General features: G+C 45.5%; 1 protein-coding gene across 1 annotated transcript; it reads right to left on the minus strand.

Moving 5' to 3' along the window:
* Window positions 1-2437: 2437 nt before the first annotated feature.
* Window positions 2438-3271, minus strand: LOC118592859 (extensin-like). The gene has a single exon (XM_036201961.1). The coding sequence runs from the start codon at window positions 3269-3271 to the stop codon at window positions 2438-2440; it is 834 nt and encodes a 277-aa protein (XP_036057854.1).
* Between the last annotated feature and the right edge of the window lie 11182 nt (window positions 3272-14453).

Genomic DNA, 14453 nt, shown 5'->3' on the forward strand with positions numbered 1-14453 from the left:
ACGCACACACACACGGATGTTTCTGAAAACTATTCACTAACTGACATGACCAGTAGTATCTTGAGGATCAGCCAGTCCATTTTACAAATGACAATGGATAGTCATCTGTAAAAAGCCATCAGTGGATGTTTACCCACAAATATAGATGGTTTCTGGAAGAGCAGAGCAACAGAGCCTGCCCTCCAGGGATGTGGATGAATAGCAGAGAAGCAAGCTGGGGAGCCCCACTTGCAATGGACTGAATGCACCCTCATCCATATATTACAGCCTTCATCTGATGTGATGGTTTGTGGATGGGGTCACTAAGAGCTGATTAGCTCAGGAGGATGGAGGCTTTGCAAATGAGTTAAAAATACACCACCACCAAGTCACTATCACTAGCAGCAGCAGCAGCAGCAGAACTGAGCAAGCTTGCTGTCTGTCTGTCATTTGGAGCCAAAATAAAAAACTGACTGCAACCCAGAAGAGAGTCGTCCATGGAGCCTGACCCTTCTAGCCTACAGGACTGGGTCAAAAACTGCTATGGCCAAGGGAACAAACTGGGGGAGGGGAGTCATGGAGGAGTTGATTGGAGGAAAGGGAAGAGGGAAATGTTACAATTATATTTTAAAGAAAAATACTAATGTAGGTTGTCATTGCTGCCTAAATGGATGAAAACCCACCTCTCCTGGGTTTTCTGAAGGGGCTCCGGCTGCTTCACTACTGGCCTTACAACCAGAGTCCCTGCATAGTCTCTGAGGACCATATATACTTGCTTTTTAGTTCTTAGCCTGGCATTACCGAGCAGCACCTTTTTGGTCTCCAACCTGCTTCCTGTGCTTCTAAGGCTGGAAGGTCCCATTGGGAGGCCACACACAGAGAAGAGCATTCAGTCTTCTACCCTTCCCACATGCCTGTCTAGCTCATTAGGAGGTATAGCAGAGCACCAGCAATAACAGTGATCCTGTAGACTAGCCTGAGTGACCCTCTGGCCTCCTCTAAAACAAATATGGGCATATCTGAACTAGTTTTTTTGTTTTTTTTTTTTTTTTTGTTTTTTTACCAGAGCTGAGGACCAAACCCAGGGCCTTATGCTTGCTAGGCAAGCGCTCTACCACTGAGCTAAATCCCCAACCCCATAGTTCATAATTTTTAAAAAGTGTTGCTTGAGCTGTTTTTAGCAAGTGTTCATTTGTGACATAGCTCACCAATTTAATACCTCCTAACTTGGTTGAGAAAGTTGTAAAGAATTTCTGTATCCTGGGGACAGGCAGGATCCAGTGGGGCTGCATTAAGCTATTTTAGTACAAACATTCAAACACTAGGTGCTGGTGACAAAAAGAAAAAAATAGTGCTGCCTTGGGGAATGGGAAATATACCAGCAAAGGTGTGAAAGTTCAGTGAGGGATGTCTCCTCTCCCACAGTGCACATCTGAAGTTAAACATTGCTAGAGTTGTAGTTTAACAAATTGCCAAAGCATTCTTGAAGGCTGAAAATCAAATTACTTCTTGGATCACAACTCTAGATTTCCAGGATGCATGTATTGTCTTTCTCTTGGTCTAGGTATGAGTGGGACTGGGGAGGGACCACTTCTGCCCTCTGAGGTTTGATGACTGAGCCTGTGAAATAAATCTGAGTGTAAGACTAATTCGAGAAAAGATATGCCAGCCTGTGTGCATGGGGCTGCCCCATGAAGGAGAAGCGAGTAGTCACGTATCCAGGGAGGTCTAAGGACTCCTCTGGAGAGCAGAGGAGAATGTGAGCAAGAAGGAACAGAAAGTGACTTCTGATCATGATAAACAGGCCTTCTGGAGAGGTGACTTCTGTGACAAATTCCCTCTGGGCATTTCTACCTCCAATCTTTGCTCCTATGAACAAATCCATCTTCCTTGGGATGATAACCCAGGGAGGGGCTACATGCCCTTGAGCTCCACTTGGAGGAGGGTCTGACTTCAGGCTGACCCAGAAGGCCAAAGGAAGCCTCTATGGACACTGCTTCCCCTCAAGTGCTCTCTAGCTTGCAGCTACCAGCAAACCACACTGTCATTCTTTGAGGTGCCATTTTGTTGGGATTGGCCAGGATTCAGGGATTGGGAAAGGAAAAATAATCTCAAAGAGGCAATTAAAACTCTCAGACATTAACATCTCAGCAAGCACCCCTCAACCTGCTTAGTTAGAAGCAAACCCCGAGAGCAGCTGGGGTCCTTAAGTTCTCTACAAAGCTAAAATGATAAACTGATGACACTAAATGTAGTTCACTACCCTTTTCAGAGGAAACGAGGGGCAAAGTACATGTGTGTGCCATGGACGTGGACAGAAACTGCTGAAGGTCCGTGGGTGGGAAGGGGGCTGGGGAGAAGAGGAACAGAGAGTTGATAAAATACGTTTTGTTTAGAAAAATGCCACAATGAAACCTACTTTGGGAATCCATGATCTTGCGGTTCAAGCAAAAACGTGTTAACAAGAGGGATAGTAGAGCACAAATGACAGGAAAGAATGGGGCACAAGAGTGGGAGCTGAAGGTTTAGGGGGATGGGGGTCAAGAGTGGGAGCTGAAGGTTTAGGGGGATGGGGCACAAGAGTGGGAGCTGAAGGTTTAGGGGGGTGGGGGTCAAGAGTGGGAGCTGAAGGTTTGGGGGGATGGGGGTCAAGAGTGGGAACTGAAGGTTTAGGGGGATGGCGGTCAAGAGTGGGAGCTGAAGGTTTAGGGGGATGGGGGTCAAGAGTAGGAACTGAAGGTTTAGGGGGATGGGGGACAAGAGTGGGAGCTGAAGGTTTAGGGGGATGGGGGTCAAGAGTGGGAACTGAAGGTTTAGGGGGGATGGGGCACAAGAGTGGGAACTGAAGGTTTGGGGGATGGGGGTCAAGAGTGGGAGCTGAAGGTTTAGGGGAATGGGGGACAAGAGTGGGAGCTGAAGGTTTAGGGGGATGGGGCATAAGAGTGGGAACTGAAGGTTTGGGGGGATGGGGGTCAAGAGTGGGAGCTGAAGGTTTAGGGGAATGGGGGACAAGAGTGGGAGCTGAAGGTTTAGGGGCATGGGGGTCAAGAGTGGGAGCTGAAGGTTTAGGGGGATGGGGGTCAAGAGTGGGAGCTGAAGGTTTGGGGGGATGGGGGTCAAGAGTGGGAGCTGAAGGTTTAGGGGGATGGGGGTCAAGAGTGGGAGCTGAAGGTTTAGGGGGATGGGGGTCAAGAGTGGGAGCTGAAGGATTAGGGGGATGGGGGTCAAGAGTGGGAGTTGAAGGTTTAGGGGAATGGGGGTCAAGAGTGGGAGCTGAAGGTTTAGGGGGCATAGGGGTCAAGAGTAGGAACTGAAGGTTTAGGGGGCATGGGGGACAAGAGCAGGTGAAGTTTCCAGGAGAGGAAAGTGGATTAAATAAAACTAAGAGTCTGTAAAGAAACATTATGAAATCCCACCAGTTTTAAAGCTAATTAAAAATATAATTTTTTAAAAGGGAGTTTGAAGAGAAGTATTCCACATTAGTGAGCAATGCTGCTCCCAGAAGACACAGGTTATTAAAAGAAAATCTCAGTGCCAGGCATAGGCTATCTCCCTAGGAGTTATTGGTCAGACAGGATCCAGAGGGACCCCAAAATCATGCAGGCTATTGCACTGGCCTTGGTGGCTTGTCATAACTAGAAGGTAAGGCCTTACTATGAAAGATATTACACACTGGTTGCAGGACACAGAGAAATTAGTCTTGAACTGGCCAGGATGTCCTCCCTGCTGGCTAGCTCTCATAGTGCCAGAAGGGGCTCTACAGGCTGTTGGCGGAGAAAAGACATCCCTGGTCTTCTCCAGCACAGGCCCCTGCATACTACAGTACTGATCTGCCAGGCAAGAAGTGCTGACTCCTGCAACAGTGACACATGGTTACAGGGTAACCCCTCTCTTGATTGGATTGGAGGCCTGTTCCACAGGAGGTGATTCATTCCTGGTACTGTAAACATGCTCACAATTCCAGGGCAGGGAGGTCATAGGTCCTAGGGGAGAATGTATTGATGTTACTTTCCTTAACGGTCATGTTATCAGTCTCCTAAATATTTGTATTAATATACCTAGATTTGTGCTTCTCCCAGCCTTGGTCAGTGAAGCTTACTGTAGCTGGTAATGGTTAGTGCAGTGTTTAAGGCGCTGAGAATGAGTGACTGTGAATCCTCAGCCATAAATGGGTTATTACATCCCTGCCCCCTCTCGAGGCTCAAGGAGTATCAAGGAAGAGGGGTGGAAAGAATGTAAAAGCCAGAAGATGGGAAGAAGTGTTGTGAAATGCTGTCCTCTGGACATGGCATGGCTTTTGCACACATGAACCACAGCAGCTGTGGTTACCTACACATGACTTCCACAAGATCAAGCCAGTTAAAATTCTAGAATGGAGGCTGGAGAGATGATGACTCGGCAGTTAAGAGGACTGTCTGTTCTTCCAGAAGACCTGGGTTTAAATTCCCAGAATCCACACGGTGACTCATAACCATCTGTAACTCCAGTCCCAGGAGAATCTGACCCTCTTCTGACTTCTGCTGGCTTCAGGCATACAAGTAGGACATAGACATGCATGCAGACAAACACTCACACACAGACATAAATTTTAATTCCAGCATGAAGGAGGGAAGGGATCCTGAGGCCCCACTCCCAGCTGAGTTAGTTGATGCCTTCTGGGTGGAGGACGAATCATTTCTCTTTAGGAGAGAGAACACTGTTCAGTTCTGCACCCCTCAGTGAGTGACCCCACACCCATGTACTTATGGGTACCAATAATTCTATGGACTGAAAATTAATAGTAAGTCAGGGGGTTGGAGGGATCACTCAATGGTTAAGAGCAGTGGCTTCTTTTATAAAAGACAAGGGCTCACTTCTAAGCACCAACAGGGCAGCTCACAACCATCTGTAATTCCAATTCCAGGGGATCCAGTGCCTTCTTCTGACTTACATAGCACTAGGCATGTATGTGGTGCATAGACAAGAATGCAATCAAACACTCGTACATGAAAAGTAAAGTAATATATTTAAAAAATATGTAAGGGGACATGAAGTTAGAAGAGAGATGTGATGGGGGTTGGTCCTAGAGGAGTTAGAGGAGAGAGTATGGGGAGATAGGATGAAGATACAATGTATACATGTATGAAATTTTCAAGTAATAAGTACAATTAATTTTTCAAAGAGAAAAAGTGCAAATGAGCAAGCAAACAGAATAGATGCAGTTGACATTTTCTCCCTGATTGGACTGGGGGGGATGGAGTACAGTTCCACACTGAAGGCTCAGGTCACACAGGGAAGAACACAGTTTTCACACCCACCTCAACAAAGCCTTAAGGGACAAAGGTGCAGGACGCCCACTTCTTGATTTTCTCCAGTGTGGGAGCCTTCACTCTGCAGATGTGTCTGCCTCGCTGGAGTAAAGCTCTGCTGGCCTTTCCTGAGGTCTGCCTCTACTTTTGGGAAGGTGCTTGCTCTAAGGCAGGGCTTCTTAAACTTTTTCTACCTGTGACTCTTTTTCACCCAAGAAATTCTTGTGTGATCTTGGGCATATAGATGTAGACTTCGACTTAATTTTTGGTCTTCGTACAGTCAGAAACTGTTTACTGTTGCCAGATCTTTCTAGAACCGCATGGAGTTGCATCTAACCCATAGTCTAAGATGCGATGCTCTTGGGAGATTTCCCTTACTTCAGGCCACTTCATCCAAGGACCAAGGTGGTTTTTCAGCCATCCAATAACTATTTCCTGGGCTGTTCCACAACTGCCACCACACCCCATCCATCATCCTGGGTTTGTGTCACCCAGCTCTTGGCCCTACTGTGAGAGTTGTTGCCTTGGAGGGATGAACTGATACTGTTCCCTGATGGCTCAAACCAATGTGGGAGGAAAAGCGGGCCGAGTCTCCATATGAGAGAATTCTGCTCTCATATCTGTGAAGTGTTGAGGGGACCCCGAGAAAGCAGGCTGTTCCTTACACTGCTTGCTGACAGGTTTGCGGGGCACCTCGTCCAGACACAAGGGGGGCTGCCTGGGACAACTTCTTTTGTCATCTACCAGCTTTCTTGCTACCGCGGCTTCAGTTCTTTGTGTTTTAAAGGAGCTGACATGGTGACATAATAAGAAATATGCACTTGGCCTTCGTCTGTGGCTCCTGGCACATAACTCTCAGATTGGAGTGAGAGACATAGCTTTTGTTATTCATAAGAAGCCTCTTTTTTGGTTGTGAGCCTAGCCTTTAACGGCTGAGCCATTTTTGGACGGGTGGAGGTGGTGCACGCCTTTAATCCCAGCACTCGGGAGGTAGAGGCAGGCGGATCTCTGTGATTTCGAGGCCAGCCTGGACTACAGAGTGAGTTCCAGGAAAAGCACAAAGCTACACAGAGAAACCCTGTCTCAAAGAATAAGGAAGGAAGGAAGGAAGGAAGGAAGGAAGGAAGGAAGGAAGGAGGGAAGGAGGGAAGGAAGGAGGGAGGGAGGGAGGGAGGGAGGGAGGGAGGGAGGGAGGGAGGGAGGAAGGAAGGAAGCCTCCTTTTACAGCCCCTGAGTTTTTGCTGTAGAGCTTGTTGATATTCTGACCTGCCCCTTGGTGCCGCTCTGAGTCCTGATGTAAAAAGCTTCATTTTTGGGGAAAGGTCACTCCCCTTCCCCTTTCTCTTCTGCTTTTCCTCTCTCGCTCTCTCTGTTCTCTCCCTCTTTTCTATCTTTCTCTTTATCTCTCTGCTATAACTAACCATTTCCACGCGCGGATGCAGCATCTGTCTGGGTCGTGAATGACTGTCTGCCACTGCCCTCCCGCCAGGCCAGCATGGAGTGGGTTGCCCGCAAGCCCGTTGCTGCATCTGCCCAGCATGCCATCATGTTTTCCTGCGTGCACCGATACCCTCAGGGTCCCCCGTCAACATGTCATAACAGAGATGACTCTCGGAGATATGGCATGGTGGTCAGAAGAACTGGTCGTTCAGTTACTGAGTTGGAAATTTCAGTCCCACCATCTGAGCGCCATGCGCTGGAGATGACATGATCACAAGCGACTCGTCCTGCCTTTGAAATGAAACCTCTGTAAAGAGCCCCTACGAAAGGAAAACAGGACACTTCAGGCGAATGCCGGAAGGATGGCACTCACACCCAAACCTAGTGGGGATACAGGCTGCTCTGGACCCCTGCTTTCTGGACCTCACCCTGTATCCCACCTTGTTCTACTGTTCATCCAAGCCTTTATGACATCCCCAGAGTGATTAGGGTCTTCCTGTGCGTCATGAGTCACTCAGAACCTGGGCTCTGGACACCCTACAGTAAAAGAAGTGTCAGTCAGTGTATACCAGTCATTGGCCTGTGATGTCATCTGAGTGGGACATGTGGTGTGGGACTGAACACTTAGTTTGCTGGGTCTGTTCTCACTCCTGGGAATCTGTGTGAGAACCTGCAGGACATCCATTTGGTACCCACAGAGAACCTGAAAATTGCTTGGTGTGGAAAAGCCATGGCAATTGACATCAGAAGCATTGTGTATGGAAAAGTATTTTCCTTTCAATGTCCCCAGACTATTTAAACTGTCTCCAAAGCTTTTTATCAATCGACATTTTGGGTCCTAGTACACTCAGCTGGGTTATCAGAAAAACTGGGCATTAATAACAAGGTAGACTGGCTGATGCAGACCCATTCCCAACTTATTTTTTACTGAGGGTGGCCCTGGATCACTACTATAGCTAATAAGACACAAATGGACCCCTGTTGTGAGGCCCCTTGTAGATATTCTCTTTTGGGTTTTATAATCATCACCCCAGTCTTTTTTAATTTTTTTTATAGTAAAGATTAATTTTATGTCTGGACTTCCAGCAGAGCAGCCATTTTGAAATTCTGAGAAAATGATCAAAAGAGTATTGGGGTCTTTGGCTTTATAGAACTGAGTCAGCAGCAGGAGCTATCATCTACCTCCAGGCATCTCCCCACCCCCTCAAAACAGGGTTTCTCTGTGTAACAGCTCTGGCTGTCCTGGAACTCACTTTGTGACCAGGCTGACCTCGAACTCACAGAAATCACCACTGCCCAGCTCCCCTGGGCATCTTAAGTAAGAAAAATAAACCCTCATTTGTTTAAGCCACTGTAGTAGATACGTTTTTGTCAATTTGACACAAGCTAGGATCATCTGGGAAGAAGAAATCTCAATTGAGAAACTGCCTCCATCACTGTGATCTATAGGCGAAGCTATAAGGCATTCCTTGATTAATGACTGATGTGGGGCCTCCTGTGGGTAGTGCTATCCCTGGGCAGATAGTCTTAGGGTATGTAAGTCAGCAGGCTGTGCAAGCCACTGGGAGCAAGCCAATAAGCAGCATTCCTTCATGGTCTCTGCTTCTGCTGCCAGGTTTCTGTGCTGACTTCCTTTCATGATGGACTATGATCAGGATGTGGAAGCCAAATAAACCCCTTTATCCCCAAGCTGCTTTTGGTCATGGTGTTTTATCATAGAACATTAACTAAAACAGACTCTGTAGCATGTTTTCTATTATTATAATTTGGTTTTCTTTCTCCTTTTTTATGGTGCTAGGGATCAAAGCAAACCTAAGGCTTTGCACATTCTAGACACTTGTCCCATCACTTACACCTCCAGCCCTGCAAAGCTCTACACACAGGTCGTTGGGGGGTCTGAGAACCCCCCCCTCCAAGAGCCCTGCTTGCCTACAGAAGCTAAAAAGTCATTACCAGGATGGCTTCCTGGGGCACACCTCACGAAAAGGAGAGACACACAATGATGTTGTGCTTGCTACAGCCCCACTGGATTGTCAGGTGACCATTCAATGCAAGCATGGAGGAACTAACAGAGAGAACTGACTATCTCAGGAGCCTCAGCTCAGCTTGGTCCCCTCTGTTCACGGGGCCTTCTCTAGCCACTGTCCTTCATTTCACCCATTCATTCATCTGGGTCCAGTGCTGCTTCCAACGTTCTGAACCTCGTGTTAATTTATGGATCTGACCTAGCATGTCAGGACACATCTCACTCATATTTGCTCCCAGAATAAACTCTCTTTTGTGAGGTCAAAATATAAAGGGTCACACTCTTTCCTCAGTCCCAATACTCTTGTGTGAACGTGTAGGGTAGTATCCTTTCTACTGTTAGGAATGAGTTATTTATCAGCCAGTGCCTCATGAGTGGTACTGGAACATATGGCACTGTTTCCATGTCCACCAAGGTGCAGAGTTGTCCTATTTTTCTGCATTTGTATGTAAAATATAGTTAACAGCTGCTTGTAAAATTCGGCCTCTCAGGGCAATTCACCACCTGACAAATCATTGTTTCATACAGTATGTACTGACTTGGGACAGAACACAGCCTGATCTCAACACCATGGCCCAGGGACACAGACTCCTGTCACCCCAAATAGCATGTTCCATTGTGGAAACAGTTTCATGAAGTTTTCGTAGTAACAGAACAAAGGAAATCATAAGCCAAGGCACTTTAAACATCAGAGAGGTGGGGTACTTCAAAGTAGAGAAGTCTCTACTCTGTGTAGGCCTTAGATGTTCTTTGATGACATTCTTAGCCATTAGATTGGTGAGCACAAGGGGTGTGTTTATATATTCCAAAAAGATCTACTTACTCATCACAGAAATATTAAGTCACACATAGCCAGAGATTCTCTTTTCTTGAATAGAAATTACTTTTTCTCTATGGGCCTTTATTGCTAACTTAACATTCCACCTTGTGAAGAGAGAATCCTAAAATCATTTAAGGGCCAAATCATGGATCAGAGCTATCAAATACTTGTGGCATCTCCAGCCTCTGGCAAGAACAAGGCTGCCCAGAAGCCCAAAGACATTTTTGGCCTTTAGACAATAAAAAGAAAACAAACAAATAAGCAACAATAATAAAAACCAAACAAAAACTGGTTACTTCTCTTTGATGTCTTTTACCTTAACCTGCCTAGATAATTTCAACTTCTTGTTCTCACCACCACCCCTCAATGCTTCCCCATCTATTTTTGTAGAAACTGACTTCAACTCCAACCTTCTAATGTTGTGAAGTATCCACCAGAGAAGATCATTTGGACATGGGTTGGAAAGTCTTTACTAGGCTGACGACTATATTGAGTGTTTGGGACCCAAGTATAGTCCCAAGCCTTTCTTGGCATGAGTTTTTATTTAAGCCAAAAACTACATCTTGTGTTTACATACCTCAGTTAACAAGAACAGTTAGCCAGGAGTGGAAATACAGAAGCCAAAAAGCCAGGTTAGTGTATTTAGCGACTTTCCCAGAACTATGGACTCTGATGGATTAGCTCTTGGTTCTCATTTTGGCAGGTGGTACTGTCTACAGGCTGAGTTTCAAGGCCTGAATGGTGCTCCCATCATGGCATCAGTTGTGGCAAGGTCTGGGGGCCAATTAAACTGAGGAAGATGTGACAGGGTGAGGCTGCTGCCAGCAGCTAGATAGGGGCAGAGTAACACATGCTGGGATAGGTGACTACTTGGAATTCTCAATAGGAAAGAGTTACCTTGGGAGCAACTCATTGTTTAGCACATTCTCTGGAAGTCCCACAGGGCTTGAGTTTTGTGCTAGGTGCTAAGCACACAGTAGTTGTGGACTCATTTCACATGTGTGGCAAGGGTGCCTTGTGGTACTAAGAGTCCTTCTAGGCAGCTGAGTTTAGGGAAGATACTTAGAGACACTTCACAATACAGGCTGGTTATGAGTTTGGACTCAGGGATCAAACTGACTTAGCTCCTCTTTAAAGAGATAAGAGCACATGCTTCACGGAGCTTTTTGAATTACAGTGTAATATGCACACGAAGAATTGAACATGATCCAGTTATACCTTGTGCAACTTAATTAGGCCTCACACACTGAACATATCTGATTCATCCGTGCTTTTTTTGTTGCGGCTGTTGGAGGGAATTAAATAAAAGTAATGCATGTAAAATACTCAACACATGCTTGGCATGTAGCTAATCTCAATAAATATTAATGACTATGTAAATTTAAGGCCTTGCCCTCTGTCTGAAGTATAGGACATAGGCCCCAAGTCTCCTTGGGGATGTCTCTACTTTATAGCCAACATGCTATTCACCTCTCTAGTTTCAGAATGCCTAAACATGAGCAGGAGGAGAGGCCCAGGAGTGTTTACTTGCCTGAATCAGAGCAAATGTTCCTTAAAGGCCTCTGCAAGTAGCTGTCTGTTCTGCAAGGCTCAAGGTCCTGTCACTACTGAGGAGCACAACCAGCCCACCCGTGTGCTCTTATTCTGCGGTGGATTAAACGTGTCCATAGCAAGCACTTGATGATAGCTCCAGGAGGCAGCGTGAGTCCATATTCCTCAAAGGTGTTCAGGCTAGGCAGACAGCAGCAGCTGCATACTCCTGCAGGACCCAGAAAGGGTTGCAGAGTTCATGAACCACCCAGAACTTTCCGGCACTCCAGCAACTTGGAAGCACAAAGGCTGAAGCTCACCGAATGGTTAAAGCTGAGCCGTTGAGCTCCTTAGGTCTATAAATAACCCACCTATAAATATTTATGTGTCCTGGGCTCTTCTATGTAGCCACCATCTCTCACTTGCCCTCCAAAGAGGACAGGCTGTGCATGGTCAGGAGAAGGGGGCAGTAAAGGAGATGATGAGGGCAAATATGTTCTGTTCTCTTGACTAAAGGGAAGAGACAGGACTTGAATTCAGACATGTGCATGCTGCTTGCTGAGTAGAGGTATACAGAAATCTTCTCTGAGATTCTATGCATGAGGTAATGTGTATGGGAATAGATGCATGCCAGCTATGGGATCTGCATAGCTAAGTGGGATGCAGACCCCCAAGGATGATGTGGCAAAGCCTAAGTTCTGCCATGGTGAGAGTGGTGCAGGGAAGGTGGGGGTGAGGGGTGCTATGGACTAGTGGAAGGTTTCCATCATGAAAGGTCTTCCTGGGAAGGTGCTGAACTTGGGCGAAGCTTATTGATAGGAGACTGTGCTAGACTGGAATTTGGGTTTTCCCAGCACTTATCTGAGTGTCCACTGAATGTCTGGGTATTAATGGCTCGAATGTCGGGGAGAATGAAAACAGTGGAATCGAGGGGCAAAGGAGCACATTTTATGAGGGTTTTGAAAATCAAGCCATAAGAAGCTGAACAACTGGGAGAGATAAGACAAATATGTTCCAGGTAAGTAAGTGGTTATGTCCCTTTTCCCCATAGGACCTTTCTTTGCCTGATAGATGAGAACAGATAAAAGATACCATACATGAGTTTTGATTGTAGAAACAATCATTGTAGTTCCTCACAGACCCAGCCACATAGACCCTAATGACGAAAGCAAGGTGACATTGGGTCTGCAGCAACTCTCTAAGGTGTGGCAAGCATGTCATCACCCAAGATTTGGAACTATGGGAACTTTGGGGGACCTGGTTCTGCTCCAAGAAAGATGAAGTGTCTTATATGGAGGATGAACAGAAGGAGCTCCCTGAGTCTCTTGTGCACTTAGCACTACTACATGGACACTAAGAGAAAGAACCCAGCACAGACTAGCACATTTCTCAAATTCAGGCTAGTACAGTGCTTCTGAGTCATCTGTGGTTTGGATGACTGTGATAATTAATCCACTGTGAATTAGATACTATCTAGCACTACCTGGGAGACCTCTGGGCATGCTTTTAGGAGAATAACTTGATTAGGTTAATTGAGATAGCAAGACCACCCATTTTGGGTATCACCATTCCCTGGGCTGAGGTTCCAGACTATGTACAAAGGAAGAAATAAACACAGCATCAGTCCCTCTCTGCTTCTTGACTGTGAATGCAATGTGATCAGTTGCCTCAAGCTCCTAATGCTGTCTGTGCCTTTCCCATCATGGTAGACTGCAAAATAATCCCTTTTCCCTATATGTTGCTTTTGTCATGGTATCTTACCCCAGCCACAGAATGTAACCAAGAAAACAGCACTGGGTAGAGCAGGGACAAAGGGTGGGGAGTCCGTTAGAGTGCAATGATGTTTGATTGATTGGTTTTGACCACACCCTCTCTACTGTCTAGAGGATTCATATTATTTTCATGGGGAAAAAAATGTAAGATACAGTGAAGCTAGAGAACAGAGTGGTTGATGCCTTAGAAGAGTGCTGGTAAAATAGAATTAAACACCAAATCCTCCTCAGTAGAGAAATTCTCTCTGCAAAAGTACTAAGAAAGCAAGACTTTGATGGGCAGTTGAATAACAATTTCACCAAAACCTGTCACACATCTCAGGTAGTCTACTAAAGGATTGCCAGGACAAAGTGTCCTGTACTTCAAGTATCTAAGCAGATGTAACCTATTGCATCAATGTTCTCAGGTAAATCAGCACTAGTCCTCAAGGGCAAACACTTGTCCACCTATCAGCACAGAGCTTGTGCCAACTTGATTTTGGTGGTGGAGGACCACATGTGGTGGCTTTATCCAGAAATTGGGGAAGTGTCCTATAATCTTCATGGTAGAGGTTGTGTTGCACACTGATCAGGATGACCACTGAAGGTAGGCTAGTTTTTGTCGCTGGTGCTTTGTTGTTGTTGTTGTTGTTGTTTATTTGTTTGTTTGTTTGTTTTTCTGCTCTGATAGGTATTTTAGAGGGGAAAAAGAAGTGAAGGTTTATTTTGGCTTACAATTTTAGTGGTTTTAATCCATGGTGTCTGGATCCCTTGCTTTGTATCCAATAACATGGTAACAGGAGGGTGTAGTGGGGGAGGATGATCATCACTTCATACTCAGAAAGCAGAGAGCAACTGAATATAACACCATATTTCAAGGAAATACCCCAAGGAATTACTTCCCCCAACTAGATGCTGCCTCCTTCTTTCTACCAATTCCCAATAATGCCATCATACTGTAAATCCATCAAGAAATCAATCTATTTATTAGGTCAGAGCCAGAAACATCTGATCACTTCTCAAAAGCCTATTAGCTAACAACCAGGTCCTTAACATGCATTTCAGATTTAAGCCACAACAGTCTCTTAGCTTTACAAAGTACCTGAAGACATTTTAATTTAATAAAAAAGGCATGCAAAAACATGAACTGAACAAGGACAACAACAGACATACCAAAAGGATAGGTAATGGCCACTAGACCCCAGTCCTACACTAAGAACTACAGGTAACTCAGGAATGCTGAGAGAGGGAGAAAATCATCTTTCCCAGGGAAGAGCACACCACTGTTGTCCAGAACCAAATGCTCAGCCCTGAAAACATGCATACACATAGCATCATACATACTGAACCTCTTATATTTGGGAATATATATGTATGTACATGTAAATATAGCATTTAACAAAAAGAATGAAAAGAGAGGCCATGAATTTGAAAAGGAACAAGGAGGGATCTATGGGAGAAATTGGAGGGAGAAAGGGGAAGGGAAAATGATATAATTATATTATGATCTCAAAAATAAAAGAATAAGGCGGGATGGGGTGTGTCTTGAAGAAAATTTGGCTGAGTTGAAAGACAGGTAAGAGGATTATTTCATCATTATGAAGATTTATATACATTTG

This window comes from Onychomys torridus, chromosome 11 (genome assembly GCF_903995425.1).
Source record: "Onychomys torridus chromosome 11, mOncTor1.1, whole genome shotgun sequence".
Taxonomy (NCBI): domain Eukaryota; kingdom Metazoa; phylum Chordata; class Mammalia; order Rodentia; family Cricetidae; genus Onychomys; species Onychomys torridus.

What these genes read in the sequence shown, in the direction of transcription:
- LOC118592859 (XM_036201961.1), bottom strand. Translation starts at nt 3,271, where the DNA reads ATGCCCCCTAAACCTTCAGCTCCCACTCTTGACCCCCATTCCCCTAAA.